A 17,056-nucleotide genomic window follows, 5' to 3' on the forward strand; every position below is an offset into this window, starting at 1 on the left:
TAAAAGCAGACGGATTCAGGCGATAATTTTCAGTAGATTTGTCACTACAAGCGGCATCTTTACATTAAAGCATTAAAGATTGCGAGACGATAAAAAAAAATGAAATTAAAAAAAGGAAGCTTTGGAGCAAAACCAGCAGGGACCTTTAGGTTAAACTGAATTATAGTTGAGCTTCAGCAGAATCCTTTGGAGATAATCCCATTTTAAAGACATAGTACGAAGGTTTCATGTGTGTTCTGATTAGTTTGAGATGTAAATGAAGCTTCTGTGACTTTCTTTAAGAGATAGCATGAAGCAGAGGCTGTGGATCTGATTAAAAATAACAGGCTGGAGCACATTGAGCCATAAGAGCTGTGAAACTTCATCATAATTAACTGACTGAATCTACACTTTATACACCAAGAAAAAAACTTTTTCAGTAATCTCTCACGTCTACAAGGAATGAATTTTGATATCGAACAAATATTACTGCAAATTATATTAGTTAATTACTGCATTTTTGAATGTTTTCATTATAAAATGTTTTAAAAAAAAGACAGTTTTTGAGTTTTCTACCTATGTCTGCTGACGTATGTGTGTGATCGTTTTCTGTCTTCTATTTTTTGTGCAGAGATGAAAAATCAAAGAGAATAATTGTTTGAGTCGTAATTAAACTATTAAAAACTAGTTTTACGCTGCGATAGAACTGGAAAAAACAGATTAGAGCACACTGAGGTTTAAGAGCTGTGAAATTTCGTCATAATTAACTGATTGAATCTACACTTTATACATAAAGAATACAAGTTTTTCGGTCATCTTTAAGGTCTACAAGGGCTGAATTTTGATATTGAATAATATTGCTGCAAATTATATTAGTTAATTACTGCATTTATGCCTCGTTTTCATTATTATATTTGGACTATGTGTGCTGACATACGTGTGCGATCGTTTTCTGTCTTCTATTTTTTGTGCAAAGACGAAAAATCAAACAATCTTTTTTTGAGTCTTCGCTGAACTATTAAAAACTAGTTTTACACTGCGATTGAACTGGGAAAAAATAAAATAAGAATGAAGAAATTATTAAGAAGACTAAAAGAAGATTAAAAAAGTATTAACTTCCACATGATGAAGATAATTTTTTTGTTTTTATGCATGTGTTGGAAAAATGTCACAGAGTTTTAAGAGCTGATAAATCACTGCTGATCGCTGTGGATAAACAGTTCCTTAACTGTATTAACTTGCAGAACCTTCTTTTCAAAGTGTGTTTCCTCTAAAACTCCACAGCAGTAGAACTGAAAACAAACAGAAGCCTCCAGAGTAAACAGGGGTCCTACAGGGAGAGCAGTAATCCTCACTCCCCTCCATTTCTACTCACCGTTTCTATGAGTTTGCGGTTCTCTACTAGCTGCCTTTTGTCTTTGATCTCGTTGGATGCCACCCACGTCTTGATCTGGTCTCGAAGACGCTGAGGGACCAGAAGAAGAGGAGAAGCAGAGTGGGGGAGGAAGGGAGGAAGGGAGGGAGAGATACAGAAACATCAGTGAACTCTGAGCTACAAGCAGAGACTTGACTTCAGCGGTCATAGACGGTGAACTTGATGAGCAGCAAACAGGCTTGGCTTGGAGTTTGGTCCTCATGACAACACGCAACGCTTCGATATCTAACACTCCACACACACCTCTACCTGAGGGAATCAGCAAAATGCCTCGGCACCGTCATCCAATTTTCAGAGACCTCGGGTTGAGTTGATATCAGCAGTTTTCTGTCTTACCTGCTCGCAGGTGATTGGCTACAAATGATACCCCATTTACACCTGGAGCTAAACACTGGCCTGTTTCTGGATATTGAGAAATAACAAGTCGATTCTGGAGTAAATTCACACACTGAATGCCTGTCAAAGTCTGGCAGATTGGAAGAAGTAAAGCTCACACTAGTTAGATTCCAGTCAGATGGAAGATAGAACTGATCAACGTTCGTCAATAAACGTTTAACCACCTGGACCCCAAACTGGCAGCTTCGAAAGGCGTTTTTGTGTGTGTGTGGTTGTAAGTTAACATTTTGCTGGGAAAGCTTACTAAATCTCAGCTTAAAATCATATTTCACCCAAATCACTTTTTTAAAATTAAAAAAAAAATTAAACCATTTACTTTAACCAAATTATGTAAAAAAAATAAATAAAAAATTCTGCACTCCTCAGTGCAACCAAGAGATTTGTTTATTTTTCACAGAATTGCCATTTTATTTTATTACAAGTTATTGATCTGTTCAAAATGCACACCGATGATTAGCTATCAATATCAAGACGGTGTGCATTATTATCCTGTATGTAGAACCATAATTATCCTGTATCTAGGACCATTGTACACATTTTGTGGGCTTTGAAGGAGAGTCGTTAGAGTCTCCTGATGTGCGAAAATAAAACGACAGCCATGAAACAAAAGTGTAATGAAACTGATATTAACTTGTGAATCTCTCTAATGGAGCCTTCCATGCTTTATTGAGTTCATTCCCAGTTTCCTCATTTACTGAACCAGTGAATTAAAAGAAAGCCGGCAGGTTTACTGGCTTCAGATGTTCCCATGAGGACGCATCTGCACGTTTTTATTCCCTCAGAGACCATCCAGCGTTTGAAGACTCAGCTGGAGTGATGAAACTGGGTCAACTTTTTAGTCAGAAAGTGTTCAGGGGGACAGATATCTGCTGAGATCTCAGGATGGACGTCCCTTAAACTCCATTCCTTTTCTGTGCTAAATCTAAACCCAGCAGAACTTAAGGAACACCAGTTCTTTCGGTAATTTAAAATTGGTCTGAAAAGTTATTATCTTTAAGTTATAAGTGCTGATTTGTCAACTCAAACCCTGAGAAGATTTAAACATTTTACTGAAGCCTTTAGTGAGAAACCTTTAACTGTCAGGTCTCTGCTGTCTCGCTGTTCTCACCTGAAGCTTTTTAATCTCTTTCTTGAGGTCTGCTTCATATTTCTCCTTCTGGTTTGCATTGGCTGCATTGTGAAGCTGCAAAGAAAAGGAGAAAAAGGGTTTAGATGAGATCTGATCCAGAATAGAACACCAACAGTATGAGAACGCATTAAGAAAAGGTTCAAAATACACACTAAAAATACTGAAAATGCAGAATTTGTTTATACTTTTAAAATCAAAATTTGGTGACTTGATTCGGATTGGTGCTACCAGCTGATCTTAGAGGGAAATATGTTTATTCTAGCAGTAAACGTTACATGAAATTGGGGGGGGGGGGGGGGGGGGGAAGCTAAATAGGCTATAAGATAAGAAAACAATAAAATGAATCCAAATCCAACACAAGCCTTTAAGTGGCAAAACAAGCTTGTTAAGAGTGAAATGGAAACAGTAGAGAAAGCCAAAGAAACACAATAAATACCAGATGAAAAGAAGGAAAAAGAGACACCTGGGATCTCAGCTAACTAAAGCGCTAATGACTTCATGGCCTTTTATTAGGAGAACTGATCTCCACTCTGGGCCTCTGTGCTGCTGTTTGCTCCGGGCCAAACGCTGCTTTAATAACAGCTCATTTTATTACAGGTATCATGAGTATTGGGCGTCCTGTTGTGGTAACTGCAGCATTTATTAACTAGTATGATGGCAGGAGAATATTTTCTCTTCTTGAACAATGAGAACAGACAAAAACGACCCAAACTTACCAATCAAAACACAAATAATTACAATTTAGGCATGAAACAAAGAGTCAATACACTGATCAGTTTGTAGGCAGAGAATCAATGGATATTAATACAGTTTGAAACCTATTAGTTTGAACCAACTCTTGAAGAAAAAAATCTCTGGGGATGTTTACTGGATTCCACTGTCGTCTACGAATGAGTATCTTTGATTTTGGACCACTGGTTAATTAAAACAAAACCTCTGAAGGGATTTCTTGCACTTTGCAGACTTTTAATTCAACGGTCTGTACACTGTTTTACATGACAGTGGATTATAAACATAAATAAATGAGTGAATAGGAATATAGGAAGTTTTGACCACTAGTTTTGATTCTAAATGATATGATACGTGACCTGAGAGTAAAAATAATAATCAGTTTTTTATCTCACCTTTTGCCAGATGTCTTCGAACTGTTCCACTCCCTCCGCTACTTTTTTCAGACATCGATCTATTTCACCTGGATGAGGAAAAACAAGCAGAAAGTCAACGTAAACATTTCATAAAAGTGAAAATCTGAAGTAAAAATCAGAACACATATCTTAAAGTTCCTGTGCTTGTACTAATGACTTATAAAAACTTATTTCTGCTCATCAAAACGACACTTTTACACATGAAAGTCATTCTTTTCGTGTATTACAACCGCTTTGATGTAACTTCATAATGTCTCTTACAACTTCAACTTCTTGACAAATTGCTGCAGCTCAGTACACCTGTGACTGTAATATTGGAGTAATTCATCCACGTTTGAATCAGAAACTGATTCTAAAGACGGATAATGATACAGAAAACCCAAAATAATGTAGTGATGGCAGAGTCAGTCTATGACTGTACTGTTGTGCTGCAATGCACCATGAGAGTTCGGGGTGTTGGGGGTTTAAATGTCATTATTGTGGTTTATGTTAGTGTTCCAGTGTTACTAGTGTTTGTGTTTTATTGTGTTTTTGTGGTTTAGCCAGCCTAGTTAGTTTGTTTCAGTGTTATGTTGTCAGGACCGTGAGTGTGTTTCATCACTTCCTGCCATATTTGCTATAATATTGCTCTCTGTTTTTCGAAATAAAAGTATCTGCCAGTTGGAGAGTCACAAAAGGCAGATAACCTTTCTCCAGTGACGTTCTTCAATGCAGTTCGCCACAATAATAAACACAAGAGCTGGTAACGGCGGCTAATTCTGGAGCTAAGTTATGGGGTTTTTCTAGTTATTCTGGCGTTGGCTACGGTCCACAGTAGCCTGTGTGAAGGTTCAATAAACCAGCAGAGAACCAGATAAAGTCTCACTCATTCATCACAGAGGGTCGCTACAATATGTTGACCTGTTTTTACAACTTCACTCATGTTGGTCGGTGTTTGGCCCTGTTCCCAGCATTTTATTCTATCTAATTTCACTTCCATGGAGACGGCTTTCCTTTTCTTCCAAGCATCAGAAGAGTCTGACTTACGCTGGGAGTCATAATGAAGGATAAAAAGTTAGTGAATGTAGCACAATCCAAGGTGGAGTACAACCAGAGAATGGAAACAAAGCCGTCTGATAGCACCGTGTGACGACGTATTCGTCTGCTCCGCTCATCAACTAGTTCCACGTAACCAGTTCTGATGTAATGATGAAACGCTGTAGGTCGAGGACGTCGTAAACCGAGGACCTCCCGTATATCAAAACATCTATATACCGCAAAATCCTGTGATATAGTGAAAAATCCGTGATACAGTGAGACCACAAAAGTGAACCACCATATGGAGAAGGACCGCTGTACATGGACATGTTAACAAGGTAAAAATGGCTTAATAGTCACTGCATTCAAGGCGGATTGATCAATCCTAATGTACCGATATAAGGGTCAAGGGGTTTGATATAAAAAGAAACGGATCCATCACATCCTGACAAACATTTTCTGCTCTGTTGTGTACATTTGCATATAAATGACCTCTTTAGAGCATATAAACATTTGCTATTTCCCACTGCAAACTGAGTGTGATTAAGTCACAAAAATGCCTCACATCAGGCTAAATATTTGGCATATCAGCATTTGTATTGTTCTCAGCTCTGGTATTACCCCACAAATGTTGTCCACTATGTTCCACGTTTGAGAGGTTTTGCTCAGCAGAGTGTTTGCTTTTCAAAAACAAGCCACTGAAGTGTTCTCTTTTATATCAGACACACAGAACAACAACAAACACCGTAGAACAGCGGGGAACTTACAAACCGTCGTTGACATCTCATGAAATATGCATATCCTAAAAGGCACATTATGCTTGTGTGCGAGAGGTGACACACATCTCCTCCACGCACATGCATGTGATAAATCCCAAAATCTTAAAAACTGCAGCAGCTCCATGAATAGTGTATGGCTGATGGAAGATTAGGGAGTGACAGGAAGAGGCAAACCCGTCCAGATTTAGGCTTTGTTATCACCAACATGTCCCAGATTTATGTCTCCCTCCGTCGTGTGACACAGATTAGTAGCCTGCTGTTAAATGTAAACACGAAGAAGATCATTTTAAGCCTAATTTTAGCATTTCTGACCTGGATTACATCACCAGGACATTTTATTTCCCTTCAGCACGCTGCACAGCTGAAGGTTTTAGTGCAGACCAATGTCATTTTTTAATTCCTGGATTGGAAAACACTGATATGCCGTCTGGTATCTCATCCAGTTCTCATCATAGAATTACAGAATGACTAGTAAAACTGCAAATGTCGTTTTTTTATGCCACTTTCCAAGATCAGGAATGATCTAGGTAAGCATAAATTTGTGTTTATCGGAAGGAAAATGTGTGTATCAGCATCACGTCTCTGAAACTGGTTTATCACAGATAATACGAACTCTGAGTTCTGATATTTCCAACAGCACCAAGAAGGCAGCATGACCCTCATTTTTCTACTTTTACTTAGATTTACACTATTGTCAACCCGTCTGTTAGAATCAACAGAAAGCAGACGGCTCAATAATACAGCCACAAATAACTTTTAGGACTAATATAATAAATATTAGAAGCAGATGTTTAATCACAAATAGGCTGAAAAGTGCATCTGTGTTCCACAGACTTCAATAATTGTATATTTGTACCAGTGTTGGTCAAATTCAATATATTTTGTGGTATTTCAGTCCCTCCGGGATTTCAACAATTAACGCAAATTCAAACAATCTCTGTGAATTCTGCGCCACGTTGCAATTTTGTCCAATCACCGCAACTTTTCCACAATTTTGTCCCGCCTCCTGTGAGTTCCACCAATCATAGCAGTCCCAAACGTAATGCACGCACATCACCAAATTCACTTCCTGTTCTGGTTTGAAGATGCAGACATGTCCCATTCTAATGTCTCTCATTTACCAACAAAAATTGTTGCTAAAGACGGTGAAAAACAATTCCCTGATGTTCTTCACCAAAGCGGAGCTAAACTGTTTTACACGGGTGTAAAACAGTTTATTGTGGTGGAAAACAAACGAAAACCATCGACTGACAAACACTTTTCTACCACCAAACATACCAGGAAAATGTCTGAAAGGAGCAGAAACAGACCAGACAGATCACCGTGATGGAAGCTGTTGATCCAGATCTGTTGGAGCTCTGAAAGAATGAAGGTAACCAACAAAGGCTTGGTTAGAGAAAAAAGCCAGGAAGGTTCTTGAGTGGCCATCTCGGTCTCCAGACTTAAATCCAATGGAGAATCTGTGGTGGATCTGAAGAAAGCTGCTGCAGCACACAGGCCTGAGAACATCGCTGAGCTGGAGACCATTGCCCACGAGGAATGGGCTAAAATTCCCAAGGAGCTGCCAGAAGCTTGTTGGAGACGATACCTCCGTCTACAGCAAGTCATTGGAGCTAAAGGCTGCTGAAGATACAGCCTCATAGGAGCTGAAGATACAGTCTCATAGGAGCTGAAGATACAGCCTCATAGCTGAAGATGCAACCTCATAGCTGAAGAGACAGCCTCATAGGAGCTGAAGCTACAGTCTCATAGGAGCCGAAGATACAGCCTCATAGCTGAAGATACAACCTCATAGCTGAAGATCCAGCCTCATAGCTGAAGATCCAGCCTCATAGGAGCTGAAGATCCAGCCTCATAGGAGCTGAAGATACAGCATCATAGCTGAAGATACAGCCTCATAGGAGCTGAAGATACAGCCTCATAGGAGCTGAAGATACAACCTCATAGCTGAAGATACAGCCTCATAGGAGCTGAAGATACAGCCTCATAGGAGAAGAAGATACAGCCTCATAGGAGCTGAAGATACAGCCTCATAGCTGAAGATCCAGCCTCATAGCTGAAGATCCAACCTCATAGATGAAGATACAGCCTAATAGCTGAAGATACAACCTCATAGATGAAGATACAGCCTAATAGCTGAAGATACAGCCTCATTGGGGGAGGATCATTCTGCAACCTGCTTTTTGTTTAAAAAAAAAAAAGAAAGTTGAAAATGTTTGAGCCTCTTTGGACAAATTTTCTGTCATTTTGAACCATTTTTAGCTTGTCTTGGACTGTCTTCAATTAACTGTGGTCACTTTTTGCATAATTTTTGAGTAATTTGGGACAAATTAGTGTATTATCTTGTGCCTAGCATGTTTTGGACTGGTTTTGAGTGATTTTAAGCAAATTTCAAGTAAATCTGAATAAATTTTGAGTCATTTTGGACTAATTTTGACAAACAAACTTCAAGCCATTTTTGGACAAATTTTCGGTCAATTTGGATGAATGGGGTCTTTTTGAGGGAATTTTCTTCTTAGGGGGTTGGATCATTTGACAACCTGCTTTTGTAAAGAAGTTGAAATTTTGGATGGATAATGAATTAAATCTTGATTTTTGCTTTGATATTTTGGGATTTAGGAATCGCCTGCAGCTGTCATGTTGCTCATTTTGCCAGAATGTCAGAAATGTCAGGGGATTGAATAATTTTATATGCAGCTGGATTATCCTACATGATTCTGATGTTTGCTTGATCAGCACTAACGAACAAAGAGTGATGAGAAAGATGCAGCGAGAGGTGCAGCACAGAATAGGCTGCAGCTCTAACTAAGTTGTCTGAACAAATTCCAGTTTGGCCTTAAACGGCCTTGATGTTACGATACTGCTGCGGGTGTTATTTTTAGATGAAAGTCTACCTCCTCTGTAATAATACATTACAATCTGACAGAGCCGGGGTAGCGCTGGTACTTCATCTGTTCCATGAAGACATTTTAGGGAGATATGTGTGTGTGTTTTGTGTTAAATGTCAGGATGAGCGGCACCAAATCCTGTTGAAAAAGTGTGTTTTCAGACCGTCAGTTGACAATAACATCAAAGTAAAGAACTCAGAGGAGGATTTCTGTGGGACTGAGCAGTGTGGCTTGTTTTCTGTGTTTACTTACTGTTGACTTTTATCCTTTGTGTCACGTTTTTGTCATCTTTTGTCTCATTTTTGTCATTTTGTGTCTCATTTTTGTAATATTTTGTCTCATTTTTGTTATTTTGTGTCTTATTTTTGTAATATTTTGTCTTTTGTTGTTTTTTGTCTGACTTTTACCGTTTGTGTCACGTTTTCTATCATCTTTTGTCTCATGTTTGTCATTTTGTGTCTCATTTTGACGTGTTAAATGTGCAATATTTGATTTTGTGCAACATCTTCAAACAAAACCAGAAACCTTTAGCCTGACAGTTGTTTTCTTATCACCTGATTAATGCTGATTTTGGGCCAAAGCTGACATCATCCAGTATCCAGAAAACAAAAACACATGAAGTTTGGCTCGTAAAATGGTCAGGTGTGATGAAGCAAACACATTTGTTCTTATATAATCCACAGACACAGACAGGTAGAACATTTTCTGATGTTTCTGCTCAGCTTCTTGCAACAGAACAGCTCAGGTAAATCCATCAACTTTTAGGCAAAGTTTCAGAAACCAAAACCAGATTTATTTCTGACTGTTCTGGGAGCCAGTACCCTCTAACCTGGCAGGATAACAGATTACACAACTCCGTAAACAAGCTACTTGTGAGTGCATGTGACTTTTCTGTGTTTCCGAGCCAGTGATGACATTAACCCTTGTCTCGTCCTGCAGGTCAAAATTGACCCGTTTTAAAGTTTGAAAATGTGGAAAAAATCTATTTTCACAGTGAAACTTCTGATGTCCACATTTTCAACGTTTTTGGGAAATTTTTGAAAATTTTTTGGTGGAAAAAAAGAAATGTTAAAAATGTTTCTTAAGAACATTCACAAAAGAATCAACTAAAATCCAGCAAATTTCACTGGATTTTAGTTGATTTTTATGTGAATGTTCTTGAACAAAATATTAGAAGTTTTACTGATATATATGGAATCACTTTAGATATTTTTAGGATTTTTCTAGAAGATTTTTATTCATTTTTTGAAAATATTTACAAGAATTTTCTTGCCAAATTTGGGGGATTTTTTTTAAATAAAACTTTTTAGGGAAACTTTTAAGGAATTATTGGAATTTTCTTCCTGAAGGTTTTGCAAATTTTCAGAAATTTGGGGAATTTATTTGCTGAATTTTTGGATTTTTTTCAGACAAGGAAACAATATTTTTTGGTGCCCGTAAATGAAGACAACAGGAGGGTTAAGCAAGCACTGTTTAACTAAATAAAGAAACACACCAAAGTCAAATTTTCCACTTTTGGTCACAGAACTAAACAGTAGCGGTGAGTGTGATCACGCTCCAATCACGGCTGTAAACAAAGTGACACATGGGTCGGGTTTTGGGACTTTCCTATCACAGCAAAACAAACTACAATGACGCTAAAATGCTTTTCTGTGACTGCGGCGCTCCCTGCGTTGTAATTTGTGGTAAACCTCGTCCACCTGGCTCCTGATCAGACCACAACAAACCCTCACACTCAGACAGAAAGCTCACCTTGAAGTTTCCTTTTATCGGCCATGGCTGACGACTAGGATGATGTCTTCATGCCTTCTTTCACTGCAGGGAGAAAACAGAGATTAGGAGAGGCTGTGAACATTTAGAAAAGCTGCTATGATGGACGGATTTCACACAGAGAGACAAGAAATACTGAAATAGGATGGAGAGCGATGATGAAAAGAAGTCAGAAAAGCTGAGTGGGACTGATGGAAAGACAACTGTCCTCGTTTTAGGTGGCAGCTCTGCACCTGATTGTGGCCTTTAAACTCCAAAATGTGCCTAAAGATACTAAACAAACCTCCTTTCATGTCATCTGTCGTCAAATGGTAATTTTAACCCTCCTGCTGTCTTCATTTAGCGGTCCTCCAGAGGGTCCGATCCAGCCCTCAAAGTGTAAAAATTCCAGACAAGACATAAACTGCAGATTGTAAATTAGTAAAACTATACATTTTAAATAATTTGTAGACCATGACAAGTTGTTTGGATCAGAAAGTAAAATACTAGATTGTTCATTGTTCTTTTGTTGTTTTGTCTCGTTTCTACAATATTTTGTCTTGTTTTGGGTTTTTTTTTTGTCTTTTTTGTTTTTTGCTGTCTGACTTTTATCATTTTGTGTCATGTTTTTGTTATTTTTTGTCTCATTTTTGTCATTTTGTGTCTTATTTTTACAATATTTTGTCTTGTTTTTATTGTTTTGTCATCTTTTTTTGCCTGACTTTTATCATTTGTGTCAGGTTTTTGTCATTTGTCTCATTTTTGGCATTTTGTGTCATTTTTACAATATTTTGTCTTGTTTTTATTGTTTTTTGTCTGACTTTTATCATTTGTCATGAGTTTTATTTTTTGTCTCATTTTTGTCATTTTGTGTCTCATTTTTATAATATTTTGTCTTGTTTTTGTTGTTTTTTGTCTTTTTTTGTCTCATTTTTATCATTTGTGTCACCTTTTTGTTGTTTTTGTCTCGTTTTTGTCATTTTTTGTCTCGCTTGTCCATTTTTTTGTTGCTTTCTAACTTTTTTGTCACTTTTTGTTTGTTTCATGTCGTTTGTCTCATTTTTTGTCACTTTGTTTTTCGCTTCTGTTGTTTGTGTGTCACATTTGTAATATTTTGTCTTGTTTTTGTTGTTTTTTGTCTTTTTTAAAGTAAAATCCTCTCTGGTTCAGTTCCAGGTGACTAAATGTTGTGTTCCTTTGTCGACACTCTGTGATCTGGAAGTTGTAATGTGGAAATGATAAACTGAGGCTGAATGTTGATGAAACTGAATTTATTTTTCTTCAGAAATTTCAGTCTGTTCATGATGTTTAGTAAAAAGACAATTCCTTAAATGTGAACATTTTCAGAATGTACTTTTTTGCAATAATATAAAAAGAAAAAATGTGTTGTGGTTATTTATTGGTTATTATGCTGTGGTTTTACTGGTCCGCTCCACTGGAGATCAAACTGGGCTGAATGTGGAACCTGAACTCAGACAAGCTTGACATCCCTGGTTTAAATATATATTTACATTTCACCATTTTTGCTAGCTAGATAACCAGTTATAAACCTGTTTTCTGTGGCCGTGCAATGTCTTTAAGAGCACTGCGCGTACATACAGGTCTAGAATGTATTTAGTTCGATGATAAAGTAGGATTCACATCGTTTCCGCTGTGCTGTTTCTACTTTGGCCTCTGCAGAACAGCCCCCCCATTGAGCACTAATGGCCCTCGCAGCAAACTGAAGTCAGGACAGGGTTAATGAATGTCACAGAGCGATGGCAAAATATGATTTCAAAGACCTGGACACTTCTCATGCAGCAGAATCTGCCTCTGCCAACCAGACAAGCTGTAGTTTACATCCCTGTTTAGTGTGTAAGTTCAGTAAAAGAAGCAAAACACATATTTAAATTCCTTCTATGTGTTGGTGTCATAAAGCTGAGTTGTAGTGGTGACGGTAGACGATGCTTTAAAATGGATGTTTCTGCAAAAAAGCTCAAAAGGCTGGACTCAGCCTTAGAGATAGAGTAAGAAGCTCAGACATCCAGAGGGAGCTTGGAGTGGAGCTGCTGATCCTTCACCTCTAAAGGAACCAGTTGAGGTGGTTTGGACATCTGATTCATATCCTCCAGCAAGACTTCCTTTGGAGGTTTTCTGAACACATCCTCCTGGGAGGAGACGCCGGGGTAGACCCAGAACCCTCTGGAGGGATTATATATCTCATCTGGCCTAGGAACGCCTCGGGATCCTCCAGGAAGAGCTGGAAAGTGTTGCTGGGAAGAGGAACGTCTGGAATGACCTGCTTCATCTGCTGCCTCCACAACCTGATCCCGGACAAGAGGAAGAGGATGGATACATGGATGGATAGATGGATGGATGGATGGATGGATGGAAGGATGGATGGATGGATGGACGGATGGATGGATGGAAGGATGGATGGATGGATGGATGGATGGATGGACGGACGGAGAGAGGGAGGGATGGATGGATGATGGATGGATGGATGGATGGATGGAAGGATGGATGGATGGATGGACGGATGGATGGATGGAAGGATGGATGGATGGATGGATGGATGGATGGACGGACGGAGAGAGGGAGGGATGGATGGATGATGGATGGATGGATGGATGGACGGATGGATGGATGGATGGATGGAGAGAGGGATGGATGGATGGATGGATGGATGCATGGATGGACGGAGGGATGGATGGATGATAGATGGCTGGATGATAGATGGATGGATGCATGGATGGATGGATGGACGGGTTGGTGGGTGGATGGATGGATGGATGGATGGACGGACGGAGGGATGGATGGATGATAGATGGCTGGATGATAGATGGATGGATGGATGGACGGACGGGTGGGTGGGTGGATGGATGGATGGATGGGTGGATGGATGGATGGACGGACGGACGGAGGGATGGATGGATGATAGATGGCTGGATGGATGGATGGATGGACGGACGGGTGGGTGGGTGGATGGATGGATGGATGGATGGATGGACGGACGGAGGGATGGATGGATGATAGATGGCTGGATGATAGATGGATGGATGGATGGATGGATGGATGCACGGGTGGGTGGGTGGATGGATGGATGGATGGGTGGATGGATGGATGGATGGATGATGAGGATTGTGGCTCTGAACAAGTGGACCAGGATTCAGTGCTGTACATCTTAAAGTTATACCCACGCTACGTTTATCCAGACTGCAGAAAAATTTCCAATATTCTGAAGCCCTACTCGACTCAAATTTGCACAACAACAAATCATTTTTGGTCTTTACCTCCCCTGAAGCTGAGCAGGTAGGACAGGTATGAGAGTATTCAAGGACATTGATGTCAAACACCTGGCAGATACCTGGGCTCCAAGCAAAACTAGAGTCTTTCTTCACATCTGATCAGTGTTTCATTGGAATGTAAATCTGCTTGTTAATGGTGTTTTCTCTAGAGCACCTGAAGCCATATGTTTGCCACTCAGTGAGTGTAAAAACACCTGGGATTCATCATTTAGTTCAATGCAGATCTAAAGGGAGCACTCAGGTCATCTGCATTTTCATATCACGATAGATTAGGGGTCTGATTGTCCCTCAGTCGGATGATCTCGTTAACCAGCTTCTACCTAAACCAGCTCAGTAATAACTTCTGGTTAAGGTGGCATTTATGAAACATGATGCTCATGAGGTGGGACTGAACAGGTCTGTTCTTCTTCTCTCTAATTACAAGGAGGAAGTGAGTTAACTGTCAACAATTACAGGCATTTATATACATTCACAGGCCGGTGAGTCTCTCAAGGTAATTTGACAGCAATCATCATCATCGTTGTTTCTTCACATCAGCAGGAAAAAACATCAGCAATCAGCAGCAGTTTCTCTGATTGCAAATCGTCTCTGGAGCAACAGATCTCATGTCTGTGTTTTAAATGTCAATCTGTCACTTATTTACCTGTAGGGACAGGTACTGCTTTGCTATTAATACTCCATGTCAGCGTTGACAGAAACATTTTAGCAGAAAGCTTCTTCTTCTACTGAAATGTCTCCACAGTAACATCTTTCCCAATGAAAATAACGACAACATTACGTCATTTGTGGTAGTTTTTCACCTAGATATTGATACTTTAGGACAACATTAAGCCATTTTCTGTTTCTTTACAGTTATTTTGTGCCTCTTTGTGGTAGTTTTATTATAGATATTGTTATTATTAGTCCATTTTTAAGGCATTTTGGGTTGTTGTTGTTATTTTGTGTACCTGCATCTATTGGAAGTCAATTTGTGTCTCTTTGTGGTACTTTTTCATATAGCTATTGATATTTTAGGACAATATTAAACCATTTTTTGTGTCTTTGCAGTCATTTTGTCTCTCTCTTTGTGGTAGTTTTATTGTAAAGTTTAGACTATTTTACATGTCTTGTATATATTTTGTGTAACTGCATCGATTTGAAGTCATTTTGTGTGTACTATTAGAACACAGGAGTGATGGTTGCTGGAAATGTTCCTCTGTACCCCTATGGAGATATTCCATTAAAAATCTGCCGTTTCCACCTAGAATAGTCAGTTAGCACATTAAAAATATCTACACGGGATTTATAATTGATTTTATGTTATCCTCATTGAACAAAAACTGCTTTTCTTTCAACAATAAGGACACTTCTAAGTGACCCCAAACTTTTTAACGGTAGTGTACATGAATTAAAGTTGCTCTATATTAGTTAATCTAAAATGATTTAAAGTTGACCTACATTACAGTCAAGATTTTTGTTGTATGTAAGCTGCTGAATACTTTAATTTCCCTTGGGATTAATAAAATATCTGTCTATCCAACTATCCATCGGAAGATGATAAACCATGATACCATCCATCAAAAACACAGTAGCAGACATGCATCGGTACGAACTATCACTGTAAGTATCTTCCAGGGGCTAACAAGTCAAATAAATACCTTTAAGCATTGATTAAAAGTCATCATGTGGACGTGATTCATGACCCTAACATATGTTTTAATTACACAGCAGAGAACAGCCTGACATGCTAAGCAGAATGCCAAAAACCAGACAGTTAAATGTTTCCTTTCTCAGCAGTAAACATGTAAATATAGACCTTCTCTAAAGCCTTCTTCCCACCAAGCTGAGCTTTAAGTCATAATTTCACAGATATTCCTGCTGCTGGGCGGCTCGGACACCCGTCGAACTGAAAAGCTGATCCTTCTGACCCAGAAAAGGACCCACACTTCATCCCTAGACCATGTTTGTTGATGACAAAGGGAGAACAGACATATTTCTAGGAGCCGTCTGAGGTGAGGAAAATATGCTGTGTTAGCTTTAAGACATAAACCAGTGATCAGGGTCAGATTTAGGTCGTTACAATAATAATGCTTGTAAATATTTTCAAAAAATGATTAAAAATCTTCCAAAAAACCCTAAAAATATCTAAAGTGATTCCATATATATCAGTAAAACTTCTAATATTTTCTTGAAGAACATTCAGAAAAAAATCAACCAAAATCCAGCGAATTTCACTGGGTTTTGGTTGATTTTTATGTGGATGTTCTTAAGAAACATTTTTAACATTTCTTTTTTTCCACCAAAAAATGTTTTAAGATTTCCCAAAAATGTTGAAAATGTGGACATCAGAAGTTTCACTGTGAAAATATTTTTTCCCCACATTTTCAAAATTAAAACCGAGTCAATTTTGACCTGCAGGACGACACGATGTTTATTAATGGACATTTGTGTTTCCAGTTTCCATATTCCAGGTTTTCTTAGATGAAAGTACTAGTAATTTTGATTTATTTTTGAGTCATAGCTTCATTTTCAGTTCTCGTTAGGAGTTTTTTCTCTGCAGTTTGTAAAACAGCATCGTGTACAGAGCTCGACTGCAGCTCTGGTTAACGGCAAAAAGATAAATAAAATATGTGGCTACTGTGGGAACACTTAGTAGGGGGCAAAAAGTAGCCAAAAAGTAGGAGCCTAACCACACCTACAACCTAACGGCTTCTCTCATCGACTGTCACAACATGTATGATCATATGTAACTTCATAAACACAGACATTATTTAAATAGGTGTGTCCCAACAAGTTGCAAAAAAATAATTCTCTAAAGATTCAAGTGCTTTCATTTTGAGAAATATTATTATTATATTTGGTTAAACCAGGAGTGTCAAACTCATCTTAGTCCAGGTTCCACATTCAGCCCAGTCTGATCTCCAGCGGACCGGACCAGTAAAACCACAGCATAAAAGCCTATAAATCACCACAACTCCTATTGGTTCCTTTGGTTTAGTGCAAAAATATTCACATTTAAGGAATTATCTTTTTGCAAAACATCATGAACAACCTGAAATTTCTGAAGAAAAATAAATTCAATTTCAGCAACATTCATCCTCAGTTTATCATTCACATAAAATACATTACAAAAATGAGACACAAAACGACAAAAAATGAGAGAAACGATACGAAACAAAACAGAGATAAAAAATTTGACAAAAAAGCTACTAAATGACAAAAAAATGGACAAACAACAGAAATGAGACAAACAAATTACACAAATGACATAAA

General features: G+C 38.5%; 1 protein-coding gene across 5 annotated transcripts in view; it reads right to left on the reverse strand.

Annotated features, from left to right (window-relative positions):
• The window catches only part of cnot3b (CCR4-NOT transcription complex, subunit 3b), a 45,218-nt gene that overhangs the window by 26,440 nt on the left and 1,722 nt on the right, over positions 1 to 17,056 (reverse strand). For all 5 annotated transcript variants that reach the window (XR_008604147.1, XM_055017881.1, XM_055017880.1 and 2 more), the window contains exons 2-5: positions 10,521 to 10,583; positions 4,064 to 4,131; positions 2,919 to 2,993; positions 1,355 to 1,444 (exon numbers count right to left, since the gene is read on the reverse strand). Coding sequence is in view for 4 of the 5 variants with exons in the window: in XM_055017881.1 (XP_054873856.1) it covers positions 1,355 to 1,444; positions 2,919 to 2,993; positions 4,064 to 4,131; positions 10,521 to 10,545 (258 nt within the window). In the remaining variant the exon portion in view is untranslated. The remainder of the gene's footprint in view (positions 1 to 1,354; positions 1,445 to 2,918; positions 2,994 to 4,063; positions 4,132 to 10,520; positions 10,584 to 17,056) is intronic.

This window comes from Amphiprion ocellaris, chromosome 15, assembly GCF_022539595.1.
Source record: "Amphiprion ocellaris isolate individual 3 ecotype Okinawa chromosome 15, ASM2253959v1, whole genome shotgun sequence".
Taxonomy (NCBI): Eukaryota; Metazoa; Chordata; class Actinopteri; family Pomacentridae; genus Amphiprion; species Amphiprion ocellaris.